Source organism: Aspergillus welwitschiae, assembly GCF_003344945.1.
Source record: "Aspergillus welwitschiae strain CBS 139.54b unplaced genomic scaffold BDQ94scaffold_7, whole genome shotgun sequence".
NCBI classification, from domain to species: domain Eukaryota; kingdom Fungi; phylum Ascomycota; class Eurotiomycetes; order Eurotiales; family Aspergillaceae; genus Aspergillus; species Aspergillus welwitschiae.
Genome location: NW_020798701.1, coordinates 208,093 through 224,551, shown reverse-complemented (window position 1 = coordinate 224,551; position 16,459 = coordinate 208,093). Strand labels below are relative to the sequence as shown.

General features: G+C 51.8%; 6 protein-coding genes across 6 annotated transcripts; 2 read left to right on the top strand and 4 right to left on the bottom strand.

The window, feature by feature from the left end:
• The first annotated feature begins 189 nt into the window (after nt 1-189).
• Nucleotides 190-1,359, top strand: BDQ94DRAFT_121020 (GNAT family N-acetyltransferase). The gene is made up of 3 exons (XM_026763766.1): nt 190-792; nt 873-982; nt 1,045-1,359. Exons 1-3 carry the CDS (start codon nt 429-431, stop codon nt 1,210-1,212), a joined length of 642 nt encoding a protein of 213 aa, XP_026629137.1. The 5' UTR covers nt 190-428; the 3' UTR covers nt 1,213-1,359.
• A 147-nt stretch (nt 1,360-1,506) lies between these two features.
• BDQ94DRAFT_157702 (KAR9 family protein) lies at nt 1,507-7,481 on the bottom strand (the record flags this gene model as incomplete). Its single annotated transcript, XM_026768793.1, has 13 exons — nt 1,507-2,146; nt 2,186-2,501; nt 2,532-2,655; nt 2,686-2,842; nt 2,882-3,155; nt 3,186-3,282; nt 3,325-3,394; nt 3,425-3,447; nt 3,487-3,540; nt 3,577-3,877; nt 3,917-4,161; nt 4,198-4,767; nt 5,976-7,481. The coding sequence occupies 13 exons, from the start codon at nt 7,479-7,481 to the stop codon at nt 1,507-1,509; spliced, it is 4,377 nt and encodes a 1,458-aa protein (XP_026629136.1).
• Nucleotides 7,482-8,307: 826 nt separating this feature from the next.
• Nucleotides 8,308-9,832, bottom strand: BDQ94DRAFT_120946 (alternative oxidase). Its single transcript, XM_026763765.1, has 3 exons — nt 9,357-9,832; nt 9,013-9,303; nt 8,308-8,963 (listed from the first exon to the last, which is right to left on the bottom strand). Exons 1-3 carry the CDS (start codon nt 9,608-9,610, stop codon nt 8,453-8,455), a joined length of 1,056 nt encoding a protein of 351 aa, XP_026629135.1. The 5' UTR covers nt 9,611-9,832; the 3' UTR covers nt 8,308-8,452.
• Nucleotides 9,833-11,451: 1,619 nt separating this feature from the next.
• On the bottom strand, nt 11,452-12,419 carry BDQ94DRAFT_138586 (acylphosphatase). Its single transcript, XM_026765260.1, has 5 exons — nt 12,309-12,419; nt 12,181-12,211; nt 12,085-12,097; nt 11,950-12,019; nt 11,452-11,841 (listed from the first exon to the last, which is right to left on the bottom strand). Exons 1-5 carry the CDS (start codon nt 12,354-12,356, stop codon nt 11,662-11,664), a joined length of 342 nt encoding a protein of 113 aa, XP_026629134.1. The 5' UTR covers nt 12,357-12,419; the 3' UTR covers nt 11,452-11,661.
• A 387-nt stretch (nt 12,420-12,806) lies between these two features.
• On the top strand, nt 12,807-15,104 carry BDQ94DRAFT_120915 (putative glycerol:H+ symporter (Gup1)). The gene is made up of 4 exons (XM_026763764.1): nt 12,807-13,132; nt 13,215-13,282; nt 13,338-13,916; nt 13,965-15,104. Exons 1-4 carry the CDS (start codon nt 12,871-12,873, stop codon nt 14,955-14,957), a joined length of 1,902 nt encoding a protein of 633 aa, XP_026629133.1. The 5' UTR covers nt 12,807-12,870; the 3' UTR covers nt 14,958-15,104.
• On the bottom strand, nt 15,104-16,324 carry BDQ94DRAFT_120909 (putative HIT finger domain protein). Its single transcript, XM_026763763.1, has 2 exons — nt 16,023-16,324; nt 15,104-15,951 (listed from the first exon to the last, which is right to left on the bottom strand). The coding sequence occupies exons 1-2, from the start codon at nt 16,288-16,290 to the stop codon at nt 15,251-15,253; spliced, it is 969 nt and encodes a 322-aa protein (XP_026629132.1). The 5' UTR covers nt 16,291-16,324; the 3' UTR covers nt 15,104-15,250.
• Between the last annotated feature and the right edge of the window lie 135 nt (nt 16,325-16,459).

The window sequence follows — 16,459 nt, the reverse complement described above, 5'->3', positions numbered from 1 at the left end:
AATGATCGATCTACAAAAGAAAAAAAAGAAGAAATATATTAGAGTGAGAAGATCAATTGACCACCTTCACCCCCAATCAACTGCACAGTATCTCCCACTCGCCACACCCACCCTCTATCCAAGAAAACCCTTTATAAAACTTAACTATGGTACAAAAACCCATGCCACTGCCCCACCGTACCTGAAAATGAATCAATCAATCAATTTCTCCCATTTCAACTCCATACTATCATCTCTCTAATTTTATGCACGCCCTACCACCGACATCTATAACCCATTCCATTTCATTCCCCACATCAAACCCATACATATACCACAACTGATCCCCTCTCACAATCCCATCCCATTCCCTTCTTCCCTACTACCCTTCCACCACCACAGCCCCCTCTCAACTTCTAAGAAGTTGAAGAAGAAAAAGAACTTACAAAATGCCCTCCCTCCTCGAAGACCCCACCACCCAAATCCCCGCCCCAACCCCTACCCCCTCCCTCCAACCTATCTCACGCACCCTCCGCGACGGCACAAAAATCACCCTGTACCCCATAACCACCGGCCCCGATGCCCTCCCCTCCTCCCTAATCCACTATCTGCACAAGGAATTCTCCTCGGAGATTCTCAAGGGATGTACATACCCCATGGAAACCCCGCTCGAGTACGATCTGTATCGGACGTACTGGTTCGGGACGTTTGCAGTGGTGGCTGTCATTGACGATGGTGGGGATGGGTTGAGGGAGGGCAGGGATTGGGAGAGGGACTGTTTGGGGACGTTTTATGTGAAGCCGAATTATCCTGGTATTTCTCTCTCTCTCTGACTTATCTATTTGGTTTGTTGATGTGTGTGTATGTGGGTTATGCTAATGGGGGGGCTGTAGGACGCTGCTCGCATGTTTGTAATGCGGGGTTCTTTACGACGCCGGCAGCGAGGAATCGTGGTGTGGGGAGGGTTATGGGGGAGGTTTATTTGGAGGTGGCGCCGGTTTTGGTATGTCTCTCTTTTGGCGTTGTTTTCTTGGGGATGGTGGAGGATGCTAACTGGGATATTAGGGATACAAATACTCCGTGTTTAACCTCGTCTTTGAGAATAATGTCGCCTCGGTCAAAATTTGGGAGAACTTGGGCTTCCAGGTTATTGGTCGTGTGCCTGGTGCTGCGCGTTTGGCAAACAGTCCTGACCTCGTCGATGCTCTTATCATTGGAAAATCTTTGGTTTAATTGAATATAAAATAATATACATATGTAATATAAAAGTGTATTGCAATTAAAAGAATACCCCAGTACAAGACGCTCCCTTTCAATCAATGAATACGCCCTAAATCAATGCGAGTGGGGAATCAATCTAACAACCGGCTTCAAGCAATCTGGTATATGACACCACTGGCTCCCGAACCGCAATGCCAATATGCATAGTACATGAGTGTGTGAAGTTAATGCGAGATCGAACAACGGAAATGCTAGAAATCAAAGACCCCCGGAAATGCTATATCACATAGTATGGTGTGTTCCCGATTACCGCCATGGCGGCCGCTCTCCGAGCTTGCTGCGAGGCGTCGGGTTGTTCTTCGGCAATGGGATCAAGCTGATCCGCCGGTTCGCGGAATGCCCCAGCGCGGTGCCTGGCCGCGGTGTCTTCGTTGGACTGGCAAGATTTCGTTCGTGGTCGTGCGACACACTGCGGCTGAACGACAGCCCCGCAAAGCTCTGTCGGCTGCGCGGCGCGTTCGACATGCCGTCTGGCCGCCGGAGCTTGCTGTAAGGAGGGGGATCGAGGATAGTTCGATTAGGTGTAGGAGAGCCCATGCGCTCTGGGCTGCGATTCGTCAGCCGGCTTGAAACACGACTCATAGAGCGCGCCGTCATCGGTGCCGGAGAGACCGACATGTCGCGCCGGAACGGTCCCATAGGTATGGTCGACGAGGGCCGCGAAGTGCGGCCAGGCGCAGAAGCCTTGCGGGGAGTAGGGTTGGGTTTATACACGTGGCCGACATACAAATCGTTCGTGTTGGTGCTGTTGGTCCAGCGCGGACGGTTGGGAATGGGTGACGGCGCCGGCTTGACCGGCTTACGCGCAGCAGGGGTGGGTGTGGCGGCGCCCATTCGACTCGGTGACGGCGCAGTGAGCGTGGGCTTGGGGAGAGCCGACTTCTTGCTCGTCAGCGCGGCCGTCGCCTGCGGGATGCCCGAGTACCGTCGCATTTTAGACATTGTCGTCCGCGCTGCAGAGCTGACTGAGCTGCCACGTCGACTAGATGTTCCCATAGGCGTGGCAGAGCCCTTAAGGGGGTTGGCAGGCGTCATCACCACTGATGATGCCGGGGAGCTTCCCGGAGTATCGGCGACACTGCCGGTCAGAGGACTGTCCATCGTCATGATACTCGAGATCGAGTCCCGGAGATGCTGTGATCGGACAAAGTTAATGTCCTCCAGCCACTCATCCATCACCCGGACACTCGCCTTCAAAGCGTCGACCCTCGAGGTCATGTCCGACAGCAGTCGCAGAATCTCTCCGTTCACCGTCAGTCGGTCGTCGACACCCTTGCGAATAATCGACACTACTCGTTCAATTGCCGCGACATAGTGCTGCTTTTTAGCCTCATAGCTTTCGATACGTTTCGTAAACAACGTTGCATCATGCAAATGGGCGCATGTCTCGATAGCCTCCTGCAGTTTGGCGATGCTCCGTTCCACCGAGTCAAACATTTTCTGCGCCTGTCCGCCCGCGTTACGGAACACGAGGATCCACCGGTCTTCGTTGAGCTCCTTCTGCAGCGCATCTGCATCATGCTCCAGCTTTTGGAAGCTTTGTTCGAGATGGCCCCGCCGCTCCTCGAGCTCCTCACAAGCGCTGGGAAAGATTTTCTCGGCCCGCGCTTGGAACATGGACATTCTCATCGGCAAGAAATCAAGCGACGCTCGCAACGGTTGTATTCGCGCGAACAGCGCAATGAGGTTCGAGTGATTTGTATCGTCATGTGGCGTCTGAATGACAGGCATATCCATCGTAGGGGGTCCGGTAAGTATGGGGTCTATGCTGAGCCGTTTGCTGGACAGCAGTTGCGCCTGCGACGGGGTCTCTTCCACGATAGTCTCCAGCTCATTGATGTCGAGCCCGGAGGCGCTAGAGTCCTGCTCGCCTGCCAGCGTCCAGTGCCGTTTTTCTTCCATCTCGAAGATCAGCCCGGTGAGACTCTCCACCTCCACCGTCACATCGCCCAAGACATTTCCCCACAGCTCTTCCCACTCCATTGCCAGCTCAACTTGTCCTTTAACCCCCCGAAGTCGATTCTTGATGTGGGCCCAGCTTTGTATGATCGTGTCCATCTGCACGACAATCGTCTGAAGGCTATCGGTGCTAACGTCGCCAATATCCTCGCGCAGCTGCACTTCCTCGATCGCCCTGACATAGACGTTGATCAGGCTCTCGAACCGGATAATCGCTTTGTCCACCCCCTCCAGACCTTCTCGTCCGGCCGCAGCTGCCCATTCCACGTCATCCTCCGCATCCAGTCCCCCTAGCACATCCGATGCCTTCTTAACCCATATCTGGATTTGTTCCGCGGCTCCGGTAAGCGCCCGAACCGCCGCAGGGGCGGTTGCAATGGATGAGATACTAGCCTCGAGCGACGACGGTTGCGGAAGGGGGATAGATGTGAGCTGGGAGAGTTGATTGCTAAACGAGGCGCGCGAAAACGAGTAGATGGACTCGGTGCGCTGCAACCCTTGGGGGTTGAAGTAGGATTGTGAGCTTAAGGAAGTGGTCGATCGTGGACGTGGGGAGTCTTTGGGCGGCGGCGGGGGTGGATTCGAATCGTCATCATTGGTGCTCTGTATGTATTTTTCGAAATCTGTCTGCTCGGGGACGTCATATTCGGGAGCTGGCCTGGGCTCTAATGGCGCCGGAGCATGCTCAACGACAGACATGTCGGTTTGGGGCTCTTCCAGAGTAGCCTCTACCCCAACAGCGTCTTCCGCAACAACTTCTTCTGCAACGCCTTGCTCTGCAACAGCGTCTTCCTCAATAACCTCTTCCCCAACAGCCTCAACCTTCACTGCCTCTTCCTCAGCCTCTTCAACCTCGTCTGGGAGCGGGGCCTCTTCCAGCTCTTGATCCGAAGGTAGATCCAGGGGACGATCCGAGTCGGGTGTCGGTACCTCCTCCAACTCCTCTGGGGTTGCTTCCGGTAGCTGCGGTTCGGGGACCTCTAAATGACCGGATTCACTTTCGTGAGATTTCTTATCCTTGTGTAACCGAGGCAGAGCATTCCATGAGCGACCCTTCTTTTCGATCTTGATGGATTTGGATAAATCCTGATGCGATTTGTCGAGTTCTTTGATTTGTTCCTCGGGAATCCGACCGACGGCGCCGGGGTTGCGAGAGGGACTGTTGTGTTTGTTACTACCGTCTAGTAGCTTGACGCGGGCAGCCAGGCCGGGGGACAAGCGACGGAGAATTGACGGGCGGACAAGAGTCTTGTCGAAACCGAGGTCGTGTTGTTGTTGGTTATCGTCGGGTTCACTGCTACTGCCCAAGCTGCGGAGGCTTCGTAGGGACGACTTGGACTTGATTCGTCGCGGTCTTGACTGGTCGGCATGGGAGATAGACAGGGCGGGTGGAGGAGGAGGAGGAGGGGAGAAGAACTGCGACGTGGACAGGTTGGCCCCGGCATCCGGGGGGTGGGTGGTCGCAGTGGTAGCCGTTGACGCGGTGGACATGGCACGCATGGATGCGATCCACGAGGGGATGGGCGCTGGCCTGTAGGATCCCAGGGACTAGTCGATTTAGTGAAGAACGACGGTGGGTAGAGGAATGTGGTTGATGGGCTGACGATGCGCCAACGCTGCGGCTGGGCTATGTCAGCTAGTATGTGCTTGGGTAGTAGTAAGTAGTGCAGTTTGCGTTCCCTGTCCGTCTGCTGCCCCTATCCGGTTTCAGCCTGTCAGATTATAAGAATGGAGCAATCGGGCTGTGAATGTGTAGGCGGTCGGGCTACACCGTCTGTGCTCTTTGGTTGTGGTTGAATCGGTTTGCTTTCTTGCTTGCTGTATTTTATCTCTTTTCTCCAACACCAATGTAAGAAGAACTGCTTTTCGACAAGAATGACTGGCTACATGATAGACGATTGGGCAGCAGAGGGGCAGACATACTAGCAAGGGAAGAAGAGGGAGGGAGAAGAAGGAGGCCAAGCCAGTTGGTTGGAATGGAGGATGAACGGCAACCTGTCCCTTTCGGGCCTCAGGCGGGCAGCCGATCACCCGTTTGGGGAGAAATAACGGGGGATAATCCTCGCAGTCTAGGGGCACGACTCCCTTTCAATCATCAGTAAACTCTATCCTCGAGGGAATGGTAAATAACCAAAATTGACTTTGCCTGACCGTTACACCAGTCCGGTTCCCTGGGTATTTTCCCTGTCTTTCTTCATCTCCTTGAATCTTCCTTCCTCCCGTCTGAGTGGCGTTTGGTCGGTTGGTTTACTTGGTATGGTTCTCGTATCCAAACATGGCATTCTCGCTACCAGTTAGGCCATTCCTATGTACAGTCCATCCATGGATCCCTCCCGCGACCCCGTGCAGGATAAATTAGAAAGAAGATCAGACAAGATAAGAAGGAAAAAAGAAGAAACAAAGATAAAGGTGTGTTCTGCGTTGAACACACAGCAGCCCCATGGACTGTAGATGACCAAAAAGTTGAATTTATACGCCTCTCCCAGCCTTGTCCGGCTGGGAGGGCAGCAGAAGAAATGAGGAGTGACACCAAAAAAAAATTCAAACCCGACTGCACTCCGACATGTAAGGGGTATCAATGGGCGTCGGAGTAGACAGCAAACAAATGCAATAACCAGTCGCCATACGTGGTCCCAATCAGTTTCAACCAGTCCCAATCATTACAACTCTTCTTTCCTCCCTCTCCAGCGAAGTTGTTAGTTAGTCATGTAGACCCTTTTTCTTTTCCCCAAAATTTCCCCTCACATCGGCCGCACCACCAGATCGTCGGGTGGAAGGCTCGCTGCTGAAGCTCGCCTCTCGCGCCAGTCTCGCACGAGCTCCTCGCGCACCACTTTGCACCAGGCCAGAAGAGCCTGGTCGAACTGTTTCCAGGCCTCTTCACTGTTGCCATGCACGATCCCCATCACATCCAGCTCCAGCTTGGTTTCCCACCGGAGCTCTGCCGCCTTCACCCAGAAACGAAGGTTTTCGGCACGCCGGTAGGGCTTGGCCACGTCCTGATGGTACGTTTTGATGTCAAGAAACGGCCGCTTCGAGTTCTTGACGGCAAAGTTATGGGCGCGCACCAGGTCGCGTCCATCGCGCAGCCGTTCCAGCATGGCGGGTGGCGGTGAGCCATCCTCCGGCGCAGTCCATGTCGGCAGCTGCGCGTCGGAGCCGATCAGACTACGCAGGAACAAAGTCTCGCGTTCCCGCTCCTTACCGATCCACTCACCCTCGGTCCAGATCCAAGCGGCTCGTTCTTTGGCTTCGAATGATTCCAGTTGAGCTTCCCGGGCCAACATGTCACGTACATTGGCCATCCATCCGACAATGCCAGATCGCTCATCCTCGCGAAGGCCATCCGCAAAGTTTCGGGAGGCCCACCGCTTCAGGACCTCCAGCACATTGAACAGCTCTTGTCGGATTTCGCGCTCGCTTTTGATCTTTGCCAGTCGATCGGGCCGTTCATGCGCAGTGTAGTAGATCTTAGCGGCTCGGATCGCAAAAGTGACAGTGTCCAGAACCCGCATGCCCTGGATCTCTTGCCAGGTCTGCGGGGTTGCTTCTGCAGGCTCCTGACGCGAGGGGTCTTCTGCAGTATCGGGCGTATCGTCACTCGAAAGACTAATCCGCGGGGGGATCATCTCCGCCGGCGGGTCCCTTTGAGCATCCATCGATTCGATACTGTGTTCGGCTTTCTCCAACGCGTCCCGCAGATCCTTCCGCAGAGCCTTGAGTTTAGGTGGCGGCGGGATGTGGTGCGTTTTGATACTGTAAGTGCTGACCGTAGGAGGCAGCATGACTTCAACCTCCTCGTCATACACCTCCTCCCTGGGATCTATACTTTCACTTTCGTCATCGGTGGGACTGGCACTCGTGGGACTGGTAGTCAAGTCATCGATAAACCGAGCATTGGGGGTCAAGAGGAGTCGCGGCATATCCTCTGGCTTCTTCTTCTTTTTGAATTCCCGAGCCTGGGCACCTTTGCCGTCCAATAGACCAGTTCGTGCAAAGTAGTATTGCAGATGAGCGATGCTACCCAGGCTCATGACGCTCTCCCGGTTCTTGGCGGACTCCGCAAACTCAACCCCCTGAGGGCGAATGTATCCTCGTCGCTTGGATGAGATAGAGACGGAAGACCTGGCATCGGCCGAAGTGGCGGAAGAAGTCGACAGAGAGGAAATGGTCGAAAATGTACGATCTGGTGACGGACAGGAGGAGATAGCCGGCGTCGCTGGGATAGAGGGGGAGGGCGACGAGGCTCGGACAGGGGCCATGAATTCAGGCTCGACGGATTCATCCATATTGGGCGCACGTTAAGCTTGGGACGGTTCGTTTGATAGGAAGGGTTGGCACTTTTCGCAGACGATAGATCTTAACGGTATGGCGTTGGAGGGCACAGATCCAGTTTGGGCGAGAGATGGATATGCCTCACACTAAGCAGGAAAGGACAGGTGGTCGTCGGGGGGGAGCAGGAACCGTTTTGACGTGATTAAAATTAGGGATAGGGCCTCGGATGAGTGACTGGTGATGGTGATCGATCGGCCGACGAATTTAATTTGGGCGTGACTCGAAAGGGGGATTTTTACCACTAAAAGGGGAAGCGGGTCGATGGCCGCGGTGCCAACTCGTCGGCCACCGGGAGTTGTCGTGGTACTTTCTAGATAAGTAAGTCGTCTTGCGCTGTTATTTATAGCAGTTGCCGATTGCTTTCTTTTTCTCTCATTTGTTCTCATTCAGCTCGCCCCTGAGGTAGGGCTGTTCGCCTCATCACCAGAGTCAGGTTCATGATTCCGAGCTCCCAGATATCGGCCTCCTTTTAGGAAGAGCTGGAAGGGAATCAAGCAAAGCGTCCCAAGAAAGTCATCCGGCCGGGCGGCCCTTGCCCTGCCTGGGCTTAGCGCCTCCCCGGTGCCTGGAAGCCCCGCATCCAAACTTCGGCACGGTTTTCCATCCATCTTCGCGCTCAGGAACACCCGCTCCCATCACTGGTGGGATATATCACTCCTGAATCATTTCGGAGCGGAAACTTAAAACATTATCCATGTTCATAAATTTCATTATTATCATCATTGAGGGGAGATCTATTCGCTGAAGACAAAGGTGCTAATCTAGGAGCTTTCGAACACCAACACCAGGTTGATAAGCCCGATGTTGCACTGACAAGAATATGCTGACGCTCAAGCCGCATTGTAGACCCGGTCCAGCCGGATATCTGTGAAAGAAACCAAATATCTGGCATGTGAACTTAGATCACCTCCTCCCGCTCCCATCCCATGGGTTTCAGGTCTGCAATCCCCTTGTTCAGATGCGCCTTTGTCGGATCCTTGTACTTGGCGGCATATGGGTTGGGGTCGATCGCCTGGTTTAGGTTTCCCAGTGTATGGTTCACCTCCCGGTGTTTGGCTTCATCCGCCCGAACATACAGCAAGAGATCCTTCATGCTGCGCTGACCCTCTGGCATCTTCCAATATTGCACGGCGATCTCAGGGGCCTCTGTCTTCTCCCACACGGGAAGACTTCCAGCTTCAATCTCCTTGATCGCCCGAGTATATGTGATCACCGCTTCCTCTTCGAGATAACCGACGAACCGGTGGCAGATCCGTGGCGACATGAGGTAAGACAGGAAGAATCCGTTGAAGAACACCCCCTGTGCTCCAAGGACCATCAGGCGCATGAACCATCCGGGCTCTGCGAGCTTGAGGAAGGTCAGCAAATGCATACGTTCATTGTATGCTTCCTCTAGCAGTGTCTCAATCCTAGGCGGCGGTCAGTGTCATCTTTGACAATTGTGGGGAGTAAGCATACCATCCATTGTCTCTCTTCATGCGCCGCAAACTTCTCAAATGTCTCAGCATGCCTCCGACCATGCCTGGTACGCCAGCCACGCTTTCCAGGAAGATAAAGCGCGTAAGCCACTTCTGCTCTGTCATCTTGAACCTAGCCTCGTGTTCCCTTCCTGGTGGAGGGTGCCGATATCCAGTCACAAGATCCATGCCCCATCTCAGCATCCGCACCGTTCCCAACGCTACCCAGTCGGCCCAATTCTTTGCGTCACGGTGAGCGATTGCGACTTGTTTCATCTGCTCTTCAGTATAGCTGGTATTGTCAGCTTCCACTCAGTACCATGCATACATCAGAGATGAACTTACACAGGATGGACCCAAGCTGTTTCCACCTCCTTCACATGAGGAGCTGTCGGGGGAGGAAAGAATTCCTTGATCTGCGACTTGGGTGTGGTTGATATGAATCGCTTTCCAGCTGTCTGATGTCTGTTTGCCACCAACGACCCGCTACAGCGCAGACCGTTCATAGCAATGACATTGGAGTAATTTCGAGTCGCGATATGCATATATGACTTTGGAATAGCAGCCCGAATGGGCGCCGTGGCTGTTAACGAATTCATCGGGTATAGAACCACAGTGGGTATGATACTGTAGTAGTAGAAAATAATAAGTTGATGTCAATGAGAAGAAACCCAGCAAAATGTTCACTTCTTGATCGATGTCTTATGTATCTGACTGATTAGATGTACAACCCCCTCTATAACCACAACCCTATTTATACTATCAGCGCCAGCAAAATTTTCAACATCCATTCATTGTCTCATCTTCAGGGTATGACTCTACAGGGCAGAGGGTCGGCAAAAGCCGGGAGTGGCACTGGCCCCGGAACCATACATACAAGACGGCAGGAGTGAAAGTCACGCGGATCGAAAAGATCCGGATCCATCTATACCAAGGGCTCAGGATCCAGTGGAGGCTCGCAGATATTACTATCTTAGCATTAACGCTCAAATTCGCTCAGCCACGTCTACAGTAGAGATTTCCAAGCAATTCCGGGTCCATGGATGATGACGTTCGGGGTGATTGTCGATCTTCTTGACAGGGATTTTACAAGGTCTGGGTTAGTTACCAGTGCCGCTGTTGTTGCCACACCAGGGACGGTCGGTTGCCTTCTCTCTGTATCTTGTTACATTCTATGTGTATCACTGTTGGTGTGTTGTGTTGATTATAAGCCTGAATTCTTGATTCTGGATGTGATTAATCTTAAAATAGTACTTAATTACAGTGCTGAATACGAAGTGTTAGGTATGCAAGACTTAAATTCAGGAATCTGCCCATGTTTATCAGACATAAGGTAAGACTCTTCCCCATTACTTACAGCGTTTCTCCCTATGTCTTTCACCATCAAGAAAGATACAGAAGATGTAAACTAGCGTTGGCAATAGCCCAACTACTACAGGCTCGGCATCGAATTCCCCAATCCAAGTATGTACACCGCAGATCCTTTATCGAAACCATTGAATTCCCAGGCCTCAATAGCCTACCCTACCTCAACACCCATTACTAGCGGGTACGACTACTAACTAGACTCGACTCCCTCGCATTCAATTGACACTTCGTAACCAAGTTAAGCTCTAAGCGCCTGCATGTACCGGTGGGTCGGTCACTAGATCATCTAGGAACCAGCGCAGCCTAGAACTTACGCAGAAGGTACGGAGGTATCAAATGCCTCTTGATAGGAATATTCGATAACCACACCTGAAAGTTGGATCTCGATAATAAGCATATAGCTATTTGGTGTCTACTATCTACTCTCCAAGTGGAAGCAAATCTAGAATCCTTCCCATTATCCTTCTGGCAGAAGATGAATAAGAGGAAATTTCGGCGTAAGTTCGCTGCTGTTATCTGATTACGGGCTTCATCTTGTATTGTTGGATTCGGGTCTGGTTCCCGTGACTGGGATCCCCTTGTTTTACTAGTAGTTCTATCGGCATTTCATGTGCTCGGTGTCTGTCGAATGCGAACTCCGTGGTTAACTGGTTAATTCTTTGTTCGGGCTGGGCTGGGTTATTTTTGATCGGCGATTCGGGGGCAGTATATGGGGTTTGGGTCTTGGTTTGTTGGGGGTAGTTCGTGTAAATGAGAGTATGTCGAATGTGGTTATGCTTGGAAATTCACTAGTAAATACTCTTCCCTTTTGCTTGCAATTGTTGTAATATAATGATAACTTAAGAACATTTGTAATATGCGATGAAGGATCGAGAACAACAGCGAGAAGATCCCCTACTAGTTGTGATCCCCCGTGTTCTGGTATGGAAGGTCGCCTTACCGGGAGAACCCGGAACGCCGTTTGAGTCAAGGGATGCCGAAGATAGCTCGGGATTGAGCCGGGGTCTGCTCGCTCCATTCATCACTGGCCTACGACGTCAGACAGGGGCCGGTGAGCATATTAGAAATAGACTGTTTGTTGTTTCTCCTGTATTTTCCGTTTCATGCTGTCATTGATCATGAAGAGCCTGGCTTGGCTTTCGGGTGATTTCTCAATACGAGGTTTGTCGGAGGGGCGAGGATCAACACATCGCTATTTGCTAGTTGTGATTTGTGACATAAGAACAAGAAACTGTTTAAAGACCGCAGACTGCAGAAGCAAAAGTCTGTATACAGAGAGATATCACTGCATAGCCTCATACCCTGACTCCGAAGTCTTCATGAACCCGAATTCTACCTCGCCATCCTTTGGTGCAATTTCCTTCTTCTCTAGCTTGACGACATGTGCATGGCGAGGCCCGTTGTTGATGTCTTTGAGGAACTTTTGTAGAGAATCCTCGGTCCCTTGGGCTTCTCCTTCTACCTGTATGGTTTTAGTATACGTATCTTATCTGATGTCAACATGAAAGGAGGCTCATAGAAAAATAAGAGAGAAGTGTCAGATGCTGAGTGTAGTGGAGATAGTACAGACCCTTCCACAATGTGTGTTCTTCACCCAGCCTTTTACATCATATTGGGTGGCTCTCTTCTGAGTAAAGTCCCTATAGATCGCGGCATGCTTAGCGAGAAGTGCATCTCCAGCGTGCAGAAGGCCGGGTATAATTACCGGAATCCCACCCCTGCAAGATTATGCGTTAGACTTGTTTGCCACAGAAGAAATGCTTTCACGGTTGTTGCTTAAGGAGCATTGACGTGAACTTGCCTTGGACCGTGCCAGATACTTTGAATGCGATCTGGGGTAGTTATGTTAGTCCATCTGTTATAGATGACGTAGCGACCGAGGGGATGGATGCTTTGTGTATTGGGTGAGATCTGGGGTGAGGGGCTTACACGTTGCGATGCCATCTTCATAGATGTATATGTCCTCCTCCAAAGCATGAGAAAGATATTACTGATGTTTTTGTCTCTGATAGAGTGTGGTTATGTTCTATTGAACCTGGTGAGGCAGGCAATGAGCTTAGTCATCTGATATCATGAGGGGATGCGACTACATACGCTAGCCTCGATTGGGTCAGATACTGTCTGTGGCCAATCAATGCATATTTATCTGGATTAGTCACTTATCGAGCCAGTTCAAGTGCACGATAACTACTAAATTGTAATTAGATCAAAGTTTTAGCTCTTAGATGAGTTTAGATGAAGATGATACTTCATGTGTATGATGCTGTTTCAAGTAGGATCAGTAATGACTGTTCTGGAAGGCAGTACAGATTGTTGTCAGCGGCATAACCAGCAGCCCGTGACCCCAGCGGAGATCCGCCCCTGAGCCAAAAATGGAATTCGCGATGATCTCCCCAACATTCGTTCCTGTTGCTCTCCGCACTCCGTCTCTTCGGTGTCTCCCCTCTTCCATTGTTTTTGAGGGGTTGCACTGCGCAATGCTAGTGCTAAGATGCCTCTTTCAGGACTCTCGTGGCTTCGGAGATTATACTCCCTCGATACTCTAGATACTCGTCTTACTACCTCTTCTACTACTCCGCCCAAAGCTGCCGCGGGTCACACGCGAGCTCCCTCCGCCAGAGATGCCCGTGCCATTGCGATTGCGCGCAATGCTCCCCCTCCGAAATGGAGGACCTTTGAGTTTTACATCTATTATGTGATTTTCTTGATTGCTGTGCCGTTGATGTTCATCACGGCCATCGGGGTATCGCAGGGTAAGCCCGAACCACTTGTCTGTTGCAAGAGAGCAGCTATGCGTTGCAAGAGAGCAGCTATGCTGACTTGACGATGATGTAGAAAGCCATCCTTCATATCCGACTTACGCTCATCTACTGTCGCCTGGCTGGATACCTGGACGTCAAGTTGTAAGTAGCTCGTTCAATCGTTTTAGGTCAGACGCTGACTTCTTTGTTCTGCTAGGACAACTCCGATGACCAGTATTCCTCGTTCCGCGATAACATACCCTACCTGTTGCTGCTGCTTGTCGGACACCCATTGCTTCGCCGTGTATATAACAGCTATGTACGCCCAGTCACTGGAGATACCGGGGCCTCTAAGGCTTCCCCGACTGTTCTTGCTGCGGATGCTCGTCTCAATCAGCGGATAAGCTTCGACTTTTATTTCGCGCTTGTCTTCATCACAGCTCTTCACGGTGTTTCCGCGCTGAAGGTCCTCGCCATCCTATATGTGAACTACAAAATCTCCAAGAATCTTCCCAGGAAGTACATCCCTGCGGCGACCTGGATGTTCAATATCGGAACGCTGCTTGCAAATGAGCTCTGTGCCGGTTACCATCTGGAATGGGTGGCTTCTTTGTTCGTGTCTCCGGGTAGTACCGACAAGGAAGCACCCTTGGTACTTTGGGGTCGCTACCTTGATGGTTTCGGGGGTATCATGCCTCGATGGGAGATCCTCTTCAACATCACGATCCTTCGGTTGATTAGTTTCAACATGGATTACTATTGGAGCCTCGACTACCCCGCTGCCAGTCCCATTGAAGTAAGTTTATTTCCTTCTCGGTACGGAATCCAATCTGACAGATATAAGAAGAAACAGGTCGATCCTGCAGCACTGTCAGAGCGTGACCGTGTCAGTATCCCCGCGGAACCAGCTGCGTTCAATGGGCGTTATTACCTTGCCTATGTTCTCTATGCTCCGCTTTACCTGACAGGCCCTATCTTGACCTTCAACGACTACATTTCCCAACAAAGATATGCACCTCCATCTCTCACGCGGACCCGGACAGTCCTCTATGGCATTCGCTTCTTCTTGACACTTCTCGCCATGGAGTTAATACTACATTTCATCTACGCCGTGGCTATCTCGAAAGCTTCCCCCGACTGGTCCTTGTACACAGCCGGCCAACTCAGCATGCTGGCATACTTCAATCTGCATATTATCTGGCTCAAACTTTTGATTCCATGGCGGTTCTTCCGTTTCTGGGCATTAGTCGACGGGATTGATCCGACCGAGAACATGATACGCTGCGTTTCGAACAATTACTCTCCCTCCTCCTTCTGGCGCGCATGGCACCGCTCTTTCAACCGTTGGATTGTGCGCTATCTCTACGTGCCTCTGGGTGGAGGCAGCAGGGGAGGTTCCGACCGCGGCAAATCTTCCGGTCTCTACGCCAAGGCCCGTCAGATCTTCAACACGCTTATTGTCTTCACCTTCGTTGCTCTCTGGCATGACATCAACCCTCGTCTCCTCATGTGGGGCTGGCTTATAACCCTCTTCGTTCTGCCCGAAGTCATCGGCAGACTACTGTTCCCTGCCAGCCGATGGCGTTCTCACCCTACAGCGTACCGCGTCCTTTGCGGAGTGGGAGCTGTTGGCAACGTTCTAATGATGATGATCGCGAACCTGGTTGGATTCGCTTTAGGATTGGATGGTTTGGAAGGCCTTCTGGCTGGAATATTGGGATCCTGGGCCGGCATCATCTACCTCATCTCAGCGTGCTGTGCTCTTTTTGTTGGAGTGCAGGTCATGTTTGAGATTCGTGAAGAGGAAGCACGGGCTGGTATTGACTTGAAGTATTGATTTTATTTGTGAATATTATACAGCGGTTGCTTAGACGCATTGTTAGATTTGGAATGGCAAAATAAGTTGCATATAGTAGGGTATCACAAATTTTCAAGTAGATAAATATATCGCTGGCGTCAATGTGGGCCGTCACTAGTAGGGAAATGCATCCGAACTTCTCCGTGGTTGAGAGCGGCTCTGTCAGCCTATCCAGTAGTAACGGCCTGAGCTTGGAGTCAAAAGTTGGATAGTACAGTGCTGTCTGCACATCCCTGGCCATCTTAATCCATCAAAGTACCTCATCCTCCCAATTAGAAAAACGCCCCGCACCTCGAATCCTCATGAACCTTATAACAGCCCAACCCACAAGTCCTCAAATGACAATTCTTGCACCGAATCTTCCCCCAATACCCACACATACAGCAGAAATACCGCGGCGATTTTCTCGCAATCGGCGGGCCAGCGCGCGATGCATGATACGTTAACGGTGGTTCGGAGAGTAAGGCCTGCATGATGCGTTCTGAGGGCGCGGAGGGGATGTACGATTTCAGGAGGGGGTCGTTGTCGTATTCGGATTTGATAAGTTCGTGAGGGTTTTGCTGCTCCTCCTCCTCTTCATCCTTTTTCTCTGCGTCTTTGTTTTGGGTTTGGTCTTTGTCGGGCGCGGGTGTTTGTGCCTCTGTTTCTGTTTCGGCGGGGGTAGTTACGGTTGAGGCGCGGGAGGAGGTCGGAGCGGTGGAGGGTTGATGTTGTTGTTTGCGATTACTGCGAGAGGAGGTGTCGGGTTTGGGTGTTGGTGCTGTTAGGGGTGTTGAGCTGCGACGAGAGGAAGAGGAGGGTTTGGTGATTTTGTTAACGGAGGGGCGATGCGAAGATGAGGTGGAGGCTTGTTGGGTTTGCTGCGTGGATGCTTGCTGCGCTAGGGCGGCTTCTTCATCGTCGAGATAGTTGCGGAAGGTCTTTTGGGATTGGAGGATTCGTCGGACGTTAGAGGTGACTTTGCCTCGTGTTCCTGGTGAGGTTATAGATGTTAGGAGGGTATGTCCTCATGATTATAGGGGCGGATGTATGTATATTGCATACCTCGACCAGATGCATCCTTCTGTTTTACTGGAATTGAGATCTGCACGTCCCGGTGATTCTCGCGATCTAGCTCCGCGAGATGTCGGACGATGGCATTGTTCTGTCGCGAGGAGATGTCCGCTCGGCCTGGATCGCGGATTCCGCGTTTGCGGCCGATGGCGGGCGTGATGGCGGCTTTGGCTGGGTCGAAGCCGCGATCGGGGACGTAGGTCCACCCGGGAGTGGCGTGGGTGGTTGTGCTGTTGGGGAGGAGTTCGACGTGATACATCTTAGGAGAAGATGGAGGTCATAGTTTAGTTCAGGAAAGTAAGTAAGTGCAATAGACTTGATGGATTTGAATCTCCGCGAAAATGGATGGTCGAGACGGAGATGGTCCCGTGCCGTAGTTTGTCTTGTTTGCAGGTAGCTTTGCTCGATGACGCCAGCGACTCGCCGCC